This window comes from Dasypus novemcinctus, chromosome 7 (assembly GCF_030445035.2).
Source record: "Dasypus novemcinctus isolate mDasNov1 chromosome 7, mDasNov1.1.hap2, whole genome shotgun sequence".
Taxonomy (NCBI): domain Eukaryota; kingdom Metazoa; phylum Chordata; class Mammalia; order Cingulata; family Dasypodidae; genus Dasypus; species Dasypus novemcinctus.
In genome coordinates, this window is record NC_080679.1 from 127468276 (window position 1) to 127482232 (window position 13957).

A 13957-nucleotide genomic window follows, 5' to 3' on the forward strand; every position below is an offset into this window, starting at 1 on the left:
ACTCCCCAGCTATTGCCTGCTGAAAATTACTATTCTCTTGGGATGGGGCCAATGTAACATCTGTAGAAATTTCAGAGGGAAGGGCCCTTTTAGGATTTAGAATATAATCCCACGTTTCTCTTAAAAAGAAATTAAATTAGGACACCTCCAGGAAAGCTTAATCTATAGCACCCCAATGTATAGCTTGCGGCCAACAAGTTTATGGGGCAAAGGAGCATGTATTTGAATACTTGTTTTCATGCACCCATAGGAGTCAAATGACAGTGTTTTACTAGTCAGTCATGGATGTGAGTACAGATGAAAGCCACACAATCCAGAGCCACAGACATCTTGAGGGTAAAGAAATAAGAAGACAGAAGATGCCCAAAAGGCAGAGGTGAGTCTGCTGAGTAAATCTTGAGCACAATTTATATAGGTGGAAAAGCTCCCTACTTAAGTGGGAGCTAAGGAAGTACCCAATAACTCTGGAAGATTCCTGCCAATCCACTGAAAGAGACCAAAGCCATGGGAGGCAAAATTTTAAGGTGGCCCCCAAGAGTCCCACCTCCTCACTGTACAATCTCCTCACTGGTGAGAAAGGTACCTGTGAGCATGAGAAGTGATCAACTCCACAATGACGCTCCATGGCAGAAGGGAAGGTGCCAGTGTAGTGCCAATCAGCTGGCTGTGAGTTGACCAGAAGGCCCTGGTGGCTGATGTAACCAGGTGAGCCCTTAAAGGTTAGAGGGAACCCAAGGGAGAGATTTTCCCACTGCCTGTGCTTTAAGTTCTCCTTCATTTCTGAAGAATCGTTTGGCAGCACAGAAATTCCTGGGCAATTTTTTCTTTCAGAACTTGGCTATGCCATCCAGCAGCCTCTGGCCTCCGTGGTTTCTGGGAGGACTCGGCCGTTAACTTGAGGATTGCTGGTCACAGTGAGTCGCTTCTCTGCAGCTGCTTTTAGCATTCTCTGCCTTTGTCTTTCAATGGTTTGATTAGGACATGCCTGGGTGTGGATCTCTTTGAGGTGATCTCACTTGGGCACTGAGCTTCTCGGGTATGTAGATGAATGGTTTCCATGGAATTTGGGAAGTTTTTGGACATTATTTCTTCAACTGTTCTGCTGGCTTTGGAGAAGTAAACTGCTATGCTCTGGAGGAGCTGCATGGCAGGGTATGGCAGGCAGCTGAGAACAGCTCCTGGTAGATGGCCAGAGACCACGGGGCCTCTGTCCTCCATAAGGGACTAGGTTCTGCCAATCACCACTGAGCTGGGAGGGATGGCAGCACTGGCCGATACCCAGACTTCAGCCTGATGAGATCCTGAGGAGAGGATCTCAACCACAACAACTGTGAGACAAGATACTTGTGTCGTTTTAAGCTGTTAGCGTGTAGTAAATTGTTACATAAGAGAAAACTAGGACAGAACCAAAGTCAAGAACTCCAAGACAATGGTTTTTAAAAATGGCTTCAAAATGTCATTTGAAATTAGATCATTTCTCTTTGGAAGGCCTCCATTTGTTAATTCATCCAGAATAGTTATTGTATGTCTCCTATATTCCTACAAGCATGGTACTAGGTGCTGGGCACAGAGAGGCAAGCAAAGCAGCTGCCCACTGCTCATCTTTGAAAACCCTCTGCTCACTGTCTCTCTGCTCACTGGTCTCCAGACAAACCTCACAGTATTTCCTCAACACAGCCTACTTCCCTTCCCCCTAAACTTCTCATCATCTATGCAACTTCCATCCCAATTTCATGACTGAGCACGAATCTTATCTTCTCCAGGAAGCTTTCTACGGTCAAAGCATGCGCTGAGCTGACAATATTCAGAAAACAGGCAGGTGTGCAGACAGTTTGAGGGAAGGCTGTCCAGGGTAGCAGAGCACCAACTACTGTGTGAGGTTTAGGAGCAGGCACAAGGAGGAAGGTGGAGACAGCACCTGAGGACCAAGAGGCCGGGCCTAGTCCCAAAGGTACTGAGGATCAAGGCTGGGTACCAAGAGCATAGGTGGAGCCCAGGTCAAGACTAATCAGCAATCTTGAGGTTCAATACCAGGTAAACAGTCTAAATTAATGGGCCTCAACTCTGATGGTGCATTAAAATCAGCCAGTAGAGTGGAGGGAACCCCAATCAGAAACAAAACAATGCCCAGGAATCAAGACTGATTTTAACTGCAACCAGGATTAGGAACTACTGATCAAGAAGCTTCTCAAATTCCTCTGAAGTTCAGGGCACTGTTCCAAGGGATCTGAAGGTGAGGAGTTGAGCAGCTCTCATAAAGGGGAAGGGTGAGAAGTGGGGGCAGGCATAGGAAGGAGAACGCCCATGTAAACCAAGCTCTGTGAAGTAATACCAGATAATCCGAAATAACTGAAAATGAGTGTTGAACATCATTCCACGGAATATGAACCATGGGATTTCTAATAATAAACTGAATATCCTAACCATATTTGACTTGAGCTAGGCTTAAAGTAAATTTACTTCTTTTGGAGCCCCCAGGCCACATAATTTAAGGAAGTTAGTTCCTGCCAGGTCCTGCTTAGAAAGGTTAAGAGTAAGTCCCAGTTGAAACTCTCTAATGGCATGTCCAGGGAAGCTACTATCCTTCAAAGTCAGCTGTTTCCATACAGACCCCAGTTGTGGTGATATGCAAGCCTAAGACATGTTTCATTCCCGTGGCAGAGAATACACAGGGAACGTTCCATCCATCACAAGGCAGATATAAGTCCCACAGGCACATAAGTGCTCCCGTTTGATGACACAGGGAGAAAGCTAGGGCCTTCCGCTATACTGGAGGCTTTTGCATGTATTTGGTTTATCTTGCAACTTTGATAAATATAAGAGGAGTATCTGTCTCTGACTTACAAACCCAAAAAAATCATCCATCTCCCATTACATCCCCTAAATCCCAAACGGGTTAAAGGTTGCTTTTGATAAATGTTGAGCTATTTTATGAAAGGATCATGGGTCAAAAAAATGAGTTAATAAAGAACAATAATTTTGTACAAGTGCTTTAAAAATATTTGCCCTTGTTCTCTTTAGCTTTGGGGAACTTAGTTTATACAATGGATATGAGAATTACGCAGACTGCACCCCTCCACCCTTCTGCTTTAGAGAAGTTTTGGGTTCTCCTCTCTGAACCCCACTGGCAAGGGAGCTAAATGGCCATTTGCAATTGGAAATGCACCGACTTTGCCGACTGTCCCTTGGTGTCATCAGGTTTCCCATCTGGACCCAGGTGGTCCACATCTTTTCAACCCTGCCCCAAGGCCACAGGGTTACCTTGGTGGGGATGGTTGTGGAAGGAGTAGGGAAGAAAATAAGTAAGGTTTGTGATTACATGCAAGTAACCAAAATAAACTACTCTTCGTCTGAAAGCAGAACAGAGAAATCTGGCCTTTTCATTCCCTAAAGGCTAGTAAACTTTTTTTTTTTCCCCACTAGTTAACTTATACACACAGCAAAAGAACGATGGTGACAGGAGAAACCCAAGCTTAGCACACTAACAACAACAGGAAGAGAAGGAGGCTGACAGTGACCACACAGCGACAGCTGATACTTACTGTGTGCTTATTTCAGGAACTGATCAAAGGCTTTACATGTGCTGATCAACCCACACAACACTCTATGATGTTGATTACTACCTAATAATGGAATTAATAATCGCCTGTGCCCTTGATTATATCCCTCTCAAGGTGCCAATCACAAGAAAGTGGCAAATATTTTTCTTAAGCTAATAAAACAATGGTAAAGACCTAGCACCTTGGTATCAGGGTGGCCTGGGGAAACGGACTTGGCCCAGGGTTAGGGCATCCGTCTACCACATGGGAGGTCCGCGGTTCAAACCCCGGGCCTCCTTGACCCATGTGGAGCTGGCCCATGCGCAGTGCTGATGTGCACAAGGAGTGCCCTGCCACGCAGGTGTGTCCCCCACGTAGGGGAGCCCCACGCGCAAGAAGTGCGCCTGTAAGGAGAGCCGCCCAGCGTGAAAGAAAGTGCACCCTGCCCAGGAATGGCGCCGCCCACACTTCCCGTGCAGCTGACGACAACAGAAGCGGACAAAGAAACAAGACGCAGCAAAAAGACACAGAGAACAGACAATGGGGGGGGGGGGGGAGGAATTAAATAAATAAATCAATCTTTAAAAAAAAAAAGGGTGGCCTGAAGGAGGAATTCTACCTGCTGCTACCCCACTCCTCAAATCAAAGAGAGTGTTTTCCAAGTAGGATACAAATGGAAGTCTTTTTTGCTCTTTTAGAAGTCAAGAATCCACTCAATCTCATCACAGTTTTCAACCGCATTTTACTATCAGGCACCCTATGGTCAGGTAGCCTTAGACCTGCAATTCCATCTTCAAAGCACTTTAACATAACTGATGTGAGGAAAACAAATGGCCTCATGAGAGAAAACACTAAACTACCAGTGCTTGCACATTAGAAAATCTATAAAGCAGGTGGCAGAGAAACAATGAAGCCGTCACACAAGATTTCAGGTTTCATTCTGATAATCAAAGACTGGAACTGGGCAGAGTGGGAGAGAGAAAGACAGCAGCACAGCAAAGCCTTGGTTTCCACAGAAAAACAGTGGCAACGGTTTGCAGGGGGTGTGCGGGGGTAAGGCAACTTCCAAGTTTCTGAGTAAATTTCTTTTTCTAATGCATGCCTGAGAAGAGTCTGTAACTATAGTTTAGCTCTCTTGGACATACCTTTCTCACGTCTGAACTCTTTGGTTCTGTTGTCCAGGTTATAATTCTAGAAACGGCAAGCCTTGTCTCACTAGAGTTTACAAAATCTGTTGGATCCATCTGCCTGGCCAGAGACTCAATGTATTTCAGGATTGCAACTTTAACCTGAAAAAATTCAATAATTATAAACATTAAGCATTTCATGATCTTGGACGAGCATTCCTTTCTCCAGGATTTGTGTTCCCATGTGGCAGGGCAACCCTGGAGCAGAAAGCAGGCCCTGTCTCTGGTAATAAGCCTGGGCACAGGTGCTGACATGCAGCCCGATTCCCTCCATCTTTAGGTCGCTGTACCTGCAGAAGACGTGTGCGCTGCAGCTCACCCATGCGGCCAAGGACTTTACTGGGAGGGCAAGGTGAGCTCTGTGGTTAGTTTTTTCACACATTCTAGGCCAGGTCCTGCAAGCCAGCATTTATTAATAATAAACTGATATTTTGCCCTTACTTCTCCACCCATCACACTACTGGTTGTGACCTCAGGTGAAATTTATTGGGCCTGCCTTAAAACCCCAGTAAGCATTAATGACAAAGGAACAGATGATGAACATGAACTGATTCAAATGAACACACATCCTCTCTCAAATCTAGTCCTGTTATTAAAGGCATGATTTTCCCCAACATTTAATAATTTAATTTCATGCCTTGGAATGTTCCTATTAAATCAACATTCCAATTGCTACCCATCAGAATGTCTTAATTTTCTCGTTTAAATATGAATTGTGAAAAAGACTGATAATGCCAGATGTGGTGAAGATGTGGAACCCTCACGCACTGCTGGTGGGAATATAATAGGGCACAACCATTTTGACAGTTTCTTCTTAAGTTCAATACACACCTATCCTATAAACCAGCAACTGTACTCCTTGGTATTTAACCAGGAGAAATGGGGATATGTCAACGAAGAGTTATAAAAGAATGATCATGCCGTTTTATTCAAAATGGCCAAATACGTTCATGTATAAAATAAGTACATTTTAAGCATATTTGAGTTCTACAGATTAATTTGTAATGAAAAATAGTTACTGACCTTAAGGTTTGGAGTCTGAGTTTGATCCACAATAAATCTCATCAAAATATTAAACTGTTGATCAAATGGAAAGGAGTCCCTAAGTACAAAAAAAAAGAGAAGAGTGCTTGTTTTTAAAGAAAGATTTATTACACAGAAGAATATCACCCAAGTGCAACGGCAATGACCAAAAAAGAATGAAGGTCCAACAATGAGCCCTTGACACTAATGACTATGCTTGTGAGCCTGTACACCTGAAATAAGAACAAGGCCTAGAGCTGCAGGGTGCCTAAGAGTTACCTCCTGATAGCCTCCGTGTTGCTCAAATGTGGCCAGTCTTGAAGCCAAACTCAGCATGTAAATGTGTTGCCTTCCCCCCAGAGTGGAACATGACTCCCGGGATGAGCCTCCCTGGCGCCAAGGGATTACTACCAAGTACCAGCTGATGATGTAACTAAAAATGATCTTGAATAAAAGGGTCAACTCGGACCAGCAGAATATTTCAGTCTACATATAATACCAGGAGTTAAAAATGCTTTTTGACCCGAATCAAGGGGGAAATGGAAAGGACAAATGAGTTTATATGGCTATGAGTCTCTAAAAAGAGCCGGGAGGTTATCAAAGGTGTTGCCCTTATGCACACCTCAGCAGAGTCCCAGAGACAGATAAAGTAGATACAATCCCAGGTATTGGTTCTTCTGAGGGCTACAGAGACCCACAGGTTCTATGGTCATGGCAGATGGAGTTCAGTGCCATGTCAGTTGGCCCTTCTTTGGAGTTTGTGTTTCTGTGTGATGGAGCTGGACTCAGATGTGATCTTTGTCCACAAGCCTCTCCTGTTACTTTTACCAGAACTGTAGTTGGTACTGGGGTTTAATATATACCCAGGGGATCTGAATCTCTGGACTGACCATATGATAGCCAGGCCCTGAGCCTCAACAGACTTCAGCTCCTACACTCTGGTTTGTTGGACTTACCCCACTCAGCTAACATGGAGTTGAAGAAGGTCAACCACCACACCATGGAGCCAAGAGTGCGTACAACTGAAAGCAGGAGGATTGCATCCAGCATCCATGTGAAATCTAAGCCCCCTCTTGATATAGATGTGGAGTGGACACAACCATTCCAAGGCCCATAGGATGGAGGAATAGAATATGGATGACAGTGGACTTATTGATATTCTATTCATGAACTACTGTGATTAGTAATCGAAGAAAATGTGGCATTGGTGTGGAGAAAGTGGCCATGGTGGCTGCGGGGTGTGGGGAATGGGAGGAAGAGATGAGATGTGGAGGCGTTTTTGGGACTCGCGGAGTTGTCCTGGGTGATACTGCAGGGACAGTTACCGGACATTGTATGTCCTCCCATGGCCCACTGGATGGAATGTGGGAGAGTGTGGGCTATGATGTGGACCACTGACCATGAGGTGTAGCAGTGCTCTGAGATGTATTCACCAAATGCAATGTATGTCTCATGATGATGGAGGGGATTGTTGCTATGGGGGGAGGAGTGGGGTGAAGGGGGTGGGGAGTATATGGGGACCTAATATTTTTTTAATGTAATATTAAAAAAATAAAGACAAAAAAAAGTACTGAAAAAAAAAGAAGAATGTCAAACTACGTAAGGGCAAAAACATCCTGTGTGGGATTACTCTGAGACATGCAAAAGCACATCTGTTCACATTTTTAAAAAGAATGTTTTTTAATTTCTATAAATATTAAAGTAATATGTGGCTATATAGAAAATTTAGAAAAAGGAAAATCTTGTTTAACATATGTTAAACTTGCTTTGAGTAGGTGATTTTAAAAATTGAGAGCAAGCAATGAACTAAGGGAAGAGATCCTCTTCTCATCTTTCCAGCTACCTTTCTGAACACTGTGCATACAAAAACATTTTCAATTCCCAAATCTTTTTTTTTTTTTTTCCTGACGAGGTTGCTTACCATGGACCCTGATTAGACTGCCCTCCTTGGTCCTGGCATGGTAACTCTATGATACCAATTTTTATAGTCACCACAGAAGAGTGTCTGTGAGATACAAAATGTACATGGATGCTGGGGCCTTCGGAGCCCCTTCCCTTGTTCCACTTCCTGTTGCCATCAACACACATTCTCTGATCCAGCAGAGTAACCCGGGGGGCTCTTGGCCAGTAAAAGTTGGTGAACTCTCCCTTAATACACTGAAATTACTAGTATTTCCTTAAAATTGCATGATGGAGCCCTGGTGGAGAATGAGGTGACTTCCACACCAACCGGAAAAATAATTAAATGAAAATACTGCAATTGAGTCTGAATGATTGCATTGTTTTCTTTGGACCCTCAGAGTCTTTTTCAACCTACAGAATAACAACAGGGATGCAGATTCAAATCCACAAAATGGAGCAAATATTTACAGGACTGATTTGAAAATTAAATGAAATAATACAAGGAAAATTATAGAATGCAGGTCACATACTAGGTATTGGGATTACCATCACTACAATGACTAATGAAAAGTCAACATGACCCAATGGCATCCTTTTCTCCCACAGCTACTTGTACCCTGGAAGTTCTGAGGGCCATATCTGGAAGCACAGTGCCCTTTAGAAACCATGGGTAGGTTAGTCCTTGGTTTCTCCACTGATGAAGTTAGGATTTCAGGGACACATATTCACTATAAATGAAGGAAACAAGGTCGGCAAACCACACCCAAAATGCCTTCCCCTTTCTGTATCAGGGATGGACAGGGGATGCACTTAAGCGACCGGCATGTTTAGCCTGGAAATTATGCCTGTTAGGCCCAAGCCCAGGTAAGCAGTCAGGTCGCCGGACACCCCCATGCTCCACCCCAAAGAAGCCCGACTGATTCTAGAGAAGCTTGAGCACCTATATATCCCAGCTGCTGAGGAAAAGAAGTGGATACTGAAAATGCTTTAAGGAGTCAGACCAAATCTACTGAGATCAGGCTTAAAGAAAGATGAGCTCTTTCCCTTAATCACCAGAATTTAGGACCATAGTCTTAATATTTCCACTACCCTTGTATTTCTGCAACGAACCATATCATTCATAAATTTACCCAAGCTGAGTGGCCATATCTGTCTCACTCATGTTTTACTTGGCCTTCAGAGTTGTAAAAAAATAAATCTCAAAATGTTGCCCAAATCTGCATTTTTGACCTTTCTTGAAAAGTGTGGCACCACTGGGCCTACATCCCAACATAGCCACAGCCGAGCCGAGCTCTGCAGCCCAGCACTAGCTCTGCCCACCTGCATGACTCCTTCGGGTCAGCCTAGCCCTGGGGCCGATCCCTGGCTAAACCTTTCTAAATCTATCCATGCTGGTACATAGCAAATGATCCCCAATGCCACTGAGCTTCACATTCCAAAGGGTCTGTTATTTGAAAGCCTTCCTGCAAATGTAGTCCTGTTTGGGGTCACTGAAAAGCAGGAGGGCAATTTATTTGGATAGTAAAATTCTATAGCAGTACAAGTTACTTGTATCTACAAGGTCAGGGACCAAAGAAAATAGTTGGCAGGAGAGAGCAGAGGAACAAACGCAGGCTTTAAGGGCAGGGAGGCCTGAGTTCAAATTCTAGCTCACGGGAAGCAGATTTGGCCCAACAGATAGGGCATCTGCCTACCACATGGGAGGTCCAGGGTTCAAACCCAGGGCCTCCTGACTTGTGTGGCCCTGGCCCATATACAGTGCTGATGCGCACAAGGAGTGCCGTGCCACGCAGGGTTGTCCCCCATGTAGGGGAGCCCCATGCGCAAGGAGTGCGCCCTGTAAGGAGAGCCGCCCAGTGCAAAAGAAAGTGCAGCCTGCCCAGGAATGGTGCCGCACACAGAGAGCTGACACAACAAGATGACACAACAAAACAAGACAGATTCCAGGTGCTGCTGACAAGAATACAAGTGGACACAGAAGAACACACAGCAAATGGACACAGAGAGTGGAAAACTGGGGGAGGGGGCGGGAAAGGGGAGAGAAATTTTTTTAAAAGTTCTAGCTCACTATGTACTTGACAATCTCTGTGCCTCAGTTTCCTCATCCTCATACAGAAAACAAAGAACAGTAAACTACTTAGTGACTGGCACGCCAAGTAGCTCCAGGAACAGAAGCTGTTAAAGCTGACGCTGCTATTAGAGTCTGCATGGATTAAAGGACATGGTGAATCTGAAACAATGACGCTGGGGTTTTCTTGGCCATTGAAGGTTGCATGGTACAGTGGGAAAAACTCTGGGTGGCACACAAACCCCTGGGGCCTGGCCTATGCTTTGCCATTCATGGACCTGTAGAAGTCAGTAAACCTCTCTGCGTCTTAACCTGCTCATCTGTAAACTAGCAGGGGCAAACCATCTAACCTCTGAGGATTCTTCCGGTTGGGAAGTTTGCAGTCATTGCCTAATTCCTGGCACGAGAAAACTGGGGAAAACAGGTTTCTCGAAATCTACCTGTAAAATTTGGCATCAGGCATATCATTCCTACTTTTTAAAGGAGAAACACTAAGATTGAAAGGCACACAAAACCCAAGAGCAGTTCCTGCATCCTAACACTCAGCAAGTTGCCCCACTCCATCACCATCAGAGCAGGGGCCAGAACGATGTCCCAAACACTGCGTCTTCTGTCTAGCTCCAGGCGCGGTTTCTCACGTGCAGTGGGTCCCTAATGTGGAATGAATACATGAACTAAAGAATGAGCAAACGAAGGGCCCCAGATCACCCAGGAGAAGTTACCTGCAGGGCAGTCACTAAAACATGTAAGACCTAAGGGCAGGCTCGTGGTTCTAATTGCCTGGGAGGAAGAATTCTAAAACGGTCCCTCCCAAGACTTCCCACCCAACCCTTGGGACTGTGACTTATCACAGCCACAAATAAATATGTTAGTTACTGGCAAAAGGGACTTTGCAGGTGTAATTAGGGTAGTGATGGGCTGATCTTAAACTAAGGAAAGCATCCTGAGTTAATTCAGGGGGGCCTACTCCAGTCACATGAGTCCTTTAAAGGGAGAGAGTTTTCTGCTGCTGGGGGCAGAAGAAACCAGAGATTCAGGGCTCGGGGAGGATCCAAGGTAGGTAGATAGCTTCTGGGGCCTGAGAGTGGCCCCCCAGCTGACAGCCCACTAGGAAATGGGGGACCTCAGACCCGTTACTGCAAAGAACAGGATTCTGACAACAACCTGATCTACAGAACTGGTGGGGTTTTAAGCTGTTATGTGTGTGGTAATTTGCACTGTTTCAGAGTATATAAGTCAATACCTATCAAGTATTCAGAGTGACCACTCCTGTCCCTTCTGCTATGTCTCAAGAAAGACAGTGACGGCAGCTGGGAATGCAGCTTGTACTTTGAAGGGAATAAAAGAAACGGCTCTCCTCGTCAGTACATCCAAACTGGCACAAGGTCAAGAAACAGCAGAGCCAGAGGTAGGAGAGGCAAGCCTGGGGCCGCCGGCAGGCACCGTGTGCTGCTGGTGGTCCAGGGAGCCCACAGGGAAAGGCACGGCCACTCTCTGCGCTCTCCTCTCCACTACAGGAGGAGGCATGTCTAGGGCGGCCTGCTAGAATGGCCACACACAACAGGGCAACAATCAGCAATTCCAGATTCTAGTTCCCAGACTGCCACCAACACCAAGGGCAGCCCTGGCACATCGAGTCAAAGTCTCCTCGCTGGTAACATGCAGATCATCTTGAAGGCCTGTCCATCTTGAAAATTCTAAGAAAACCTGGTAAGCCAAATTTAATGTGCTGCTGATGATTCTGAGTGATGTGGAGTCATTCATTTGGTTCTTGTTAAAAATCTGCAGATCTGACACCTTCCTCTCCCTCTTCACCAAATCACAACCAACACATTACTACCAAGTCTCTTCTGAGATCACCTAATTCCTAGTATTTGCATGGTAGGATCTATATCTGCACAGAAGATGGAGAAAAGGCCAAGGACCTTTTCAAGAACAAGGGCAGCACATAGTCAGTGTTTTCTACTTTTCTGAGCTTTGGCAGCTTTTCTTTTCTCCTATCAGCAGAAGGGCTACAAGCTGCTGTGAAAGGGTCGGCAGTCTCTGAACAATGAGCTGTCTACACAGTGTGTTCCTGGATCACTGGGAACCTTACATTGTACGTGGATTCTTTACAGCACATTTGAACAATTTTTAGTGTGACCTATGAGAAGTTGAGGTATTAAATTCTCAGGTTTTAGAAAGATGTAAAACAATATTTTTAAATGTTTTTTTGTTTTGTTTTGTTTTAAAAGAGAAGTTTTACGTTTCCATTTACATTTAATTTAGGCATTCAGAAAAAGAACACCAACTCAAGGCACAGGTGGCTATCTCCTCTCATAGACTGGTGTGATGACCAACAAACAGGGCAACATGAGAACAAAGAACTGAGTATGAGAGTGGTCTTCAAGTGGGTGACAGAGACCATGGCAGCAAAAGAGAAGGGCAAGAAATCACCTGGGAGGGTCTTGTGACACCGAAACGATCCAGCCCCTCCACACTCACCTTGTTACGTCTAGAGCCTTCTGAACTTTTGCTTGCACAGATCCAAGTAAATCTGCTCCCATTTTCTTCAGTAATTGTGTGAGAAGAACAAAAAGCCAGTCTTGTAAGTCATCCTTGTGGATTATTATAAAATCCACGAGAGTCTCCAGAAACATACTGAAAACCTAGAAAAGGAACACAAATGAAAAGCAGGCATTTCACAAATTCATGATTTCCTCTCAAGTCTACTAAACATTAAAAATGCCATGTGGGTTTTGCCCAGAATCTTATAGCTTAGGTTAACAAACACTGTTAACAACTGTTCCCATTACAGAAGGCAAAACAGATAGAGGGAACTGCAGAAAACAGATATAGGATAAAGGATTGGAACTTACTCTCTGTTGTGAATTCCACAGCAAAGCAGGCCATGCAACAAAACAAATTCAATGTTAGTCCACAGTGAATTAATACTTTTTTCATGCAGTTTCTTAAAAGACCTGAAAAATCTACAAATTAATAAAATATTCTCCCCTCCCTCAAAAAGGTCTTTAAAATTCAGTCGAGAGAAATTAACTTGGCTAAAAAGTACGCGTTTAAGTCCTAGATACTTTCTTTTTTTCCGTCCTTTTTTTTCTTCAAACCTTTGAAATGCCATAATCCTATACTATTATTTTTCATTACCTAGCATTCAACAAATACCATCATAAAATGAGCAAAAAAAAAAAAAACCCTACTCGCTATTGTGTACATATTGCTTTTAGGCAGCTATTTTGACATACGTTTAATTTCAGATATCAGAAAGATATGAAAGGTTATGACTTAAGAGAAAAGGTGCTGCAGCTCATGGGTTCTCGAGTGTTGCGTAATTACTAGTACTCTCTAAGGGGAAGGAGAGCCCACAGTGAGATATTCCTGAACCAGTTTTCCGGAGATGAGTAATACTGCATTCCCCTATCTTGTAATGAGACTTATTTTACCGGGACAACCCACCAATCACAGACCTAAGTCAGGTCTAGCACAGCGACTACCTAACACCAAGGTCACTCAAGAGATGGCTTTATAAAACGAAATGAGGCCCAGCTGTGGGATTCCCTGGCTTAGCTCACAGGCAGCTAGCAAACAGGAACTAAACTGAGACCTCCAAACTCACTGTACAAGAGCCTTCTGATGGAAACAAATTTCCTTCTTTATCCTCATATTCTGGTTCTGAATCAGCAATCTAGAGGTGACAGGTAACAGAAATTTCATCAATGTCTAAAAACCATCTAGTATCTCTTATGTTGTAAATCAATCTTATTATGCTTAGGCTGTAAATCTCAATGCTCTTATTACATACATAGAGAAAAGTCTTGACAATCGTGTATCTTAGGATAGCTATGTGACCTTTAAATGCAACTTCCTTGGATTTTATTAATATTGTTAATGTTAACCTTGGGGTGAGGGTTGGTTAACAGGGATTTTAAGACATGCTTCAAGACTGACACTGAGAGAGGGGAACTGTTGTTAGAAGGAGACCCCTGCATCTGCTCCCTACATGCTCCCACGCAGGAGGAGCGCTTTGAGCTTGTTTTCTATATCCCTAATCCAGAGCAGGTACTCGGGAATGCGGGTGGACGGGTGTGTGGATGGATAGACAGGTGGGTGAGTGGATGCTTGACACTTCAAGGACAATTCCTACAAGGAAGAAAGACCAGGAAAGGAAGGGAGATCACAGTAAGCAGCTGGGCTTGCTGGCCATCGCAGGTTTCTTTCTCCCAGGATGATGTAGAAGAGAC

At 44.3% G+C, this 13957-nt stretch overlaps 1 protein-coding gene across 6 annotated transcripts in view; it reads right to left on the reverse strand.

The window, feature by feature from the left end:
• Positions 1–13957, reverse strand: part of CLASP1 (cytoplasmic linker associated protein 1) — a 283348-nt gene that overhangs the window by 42652 nt on the left and 226739 nt on the right. For all 6 annotated transcript variants that reach the window (XM_058301168.2, XM_058301167.2, XM_058301165.2 and 3 more), the window contains 3 exons: positions 12204–12367; positions 5750–5828; positions 4685–4828 (listed from right to left, as the gene is read on the reverse strand). In XM_058301168.2, coding sequence (XP_058157151.1) covers positions 4685–4828; positions 5750–5828; positions 12204–12367 — 387 coding nt within the window. The remainder of the gene's footprint in view (positions 1–4684; positions 4829–5749; positions 5829–12203; positions 12368–13957) is intronic.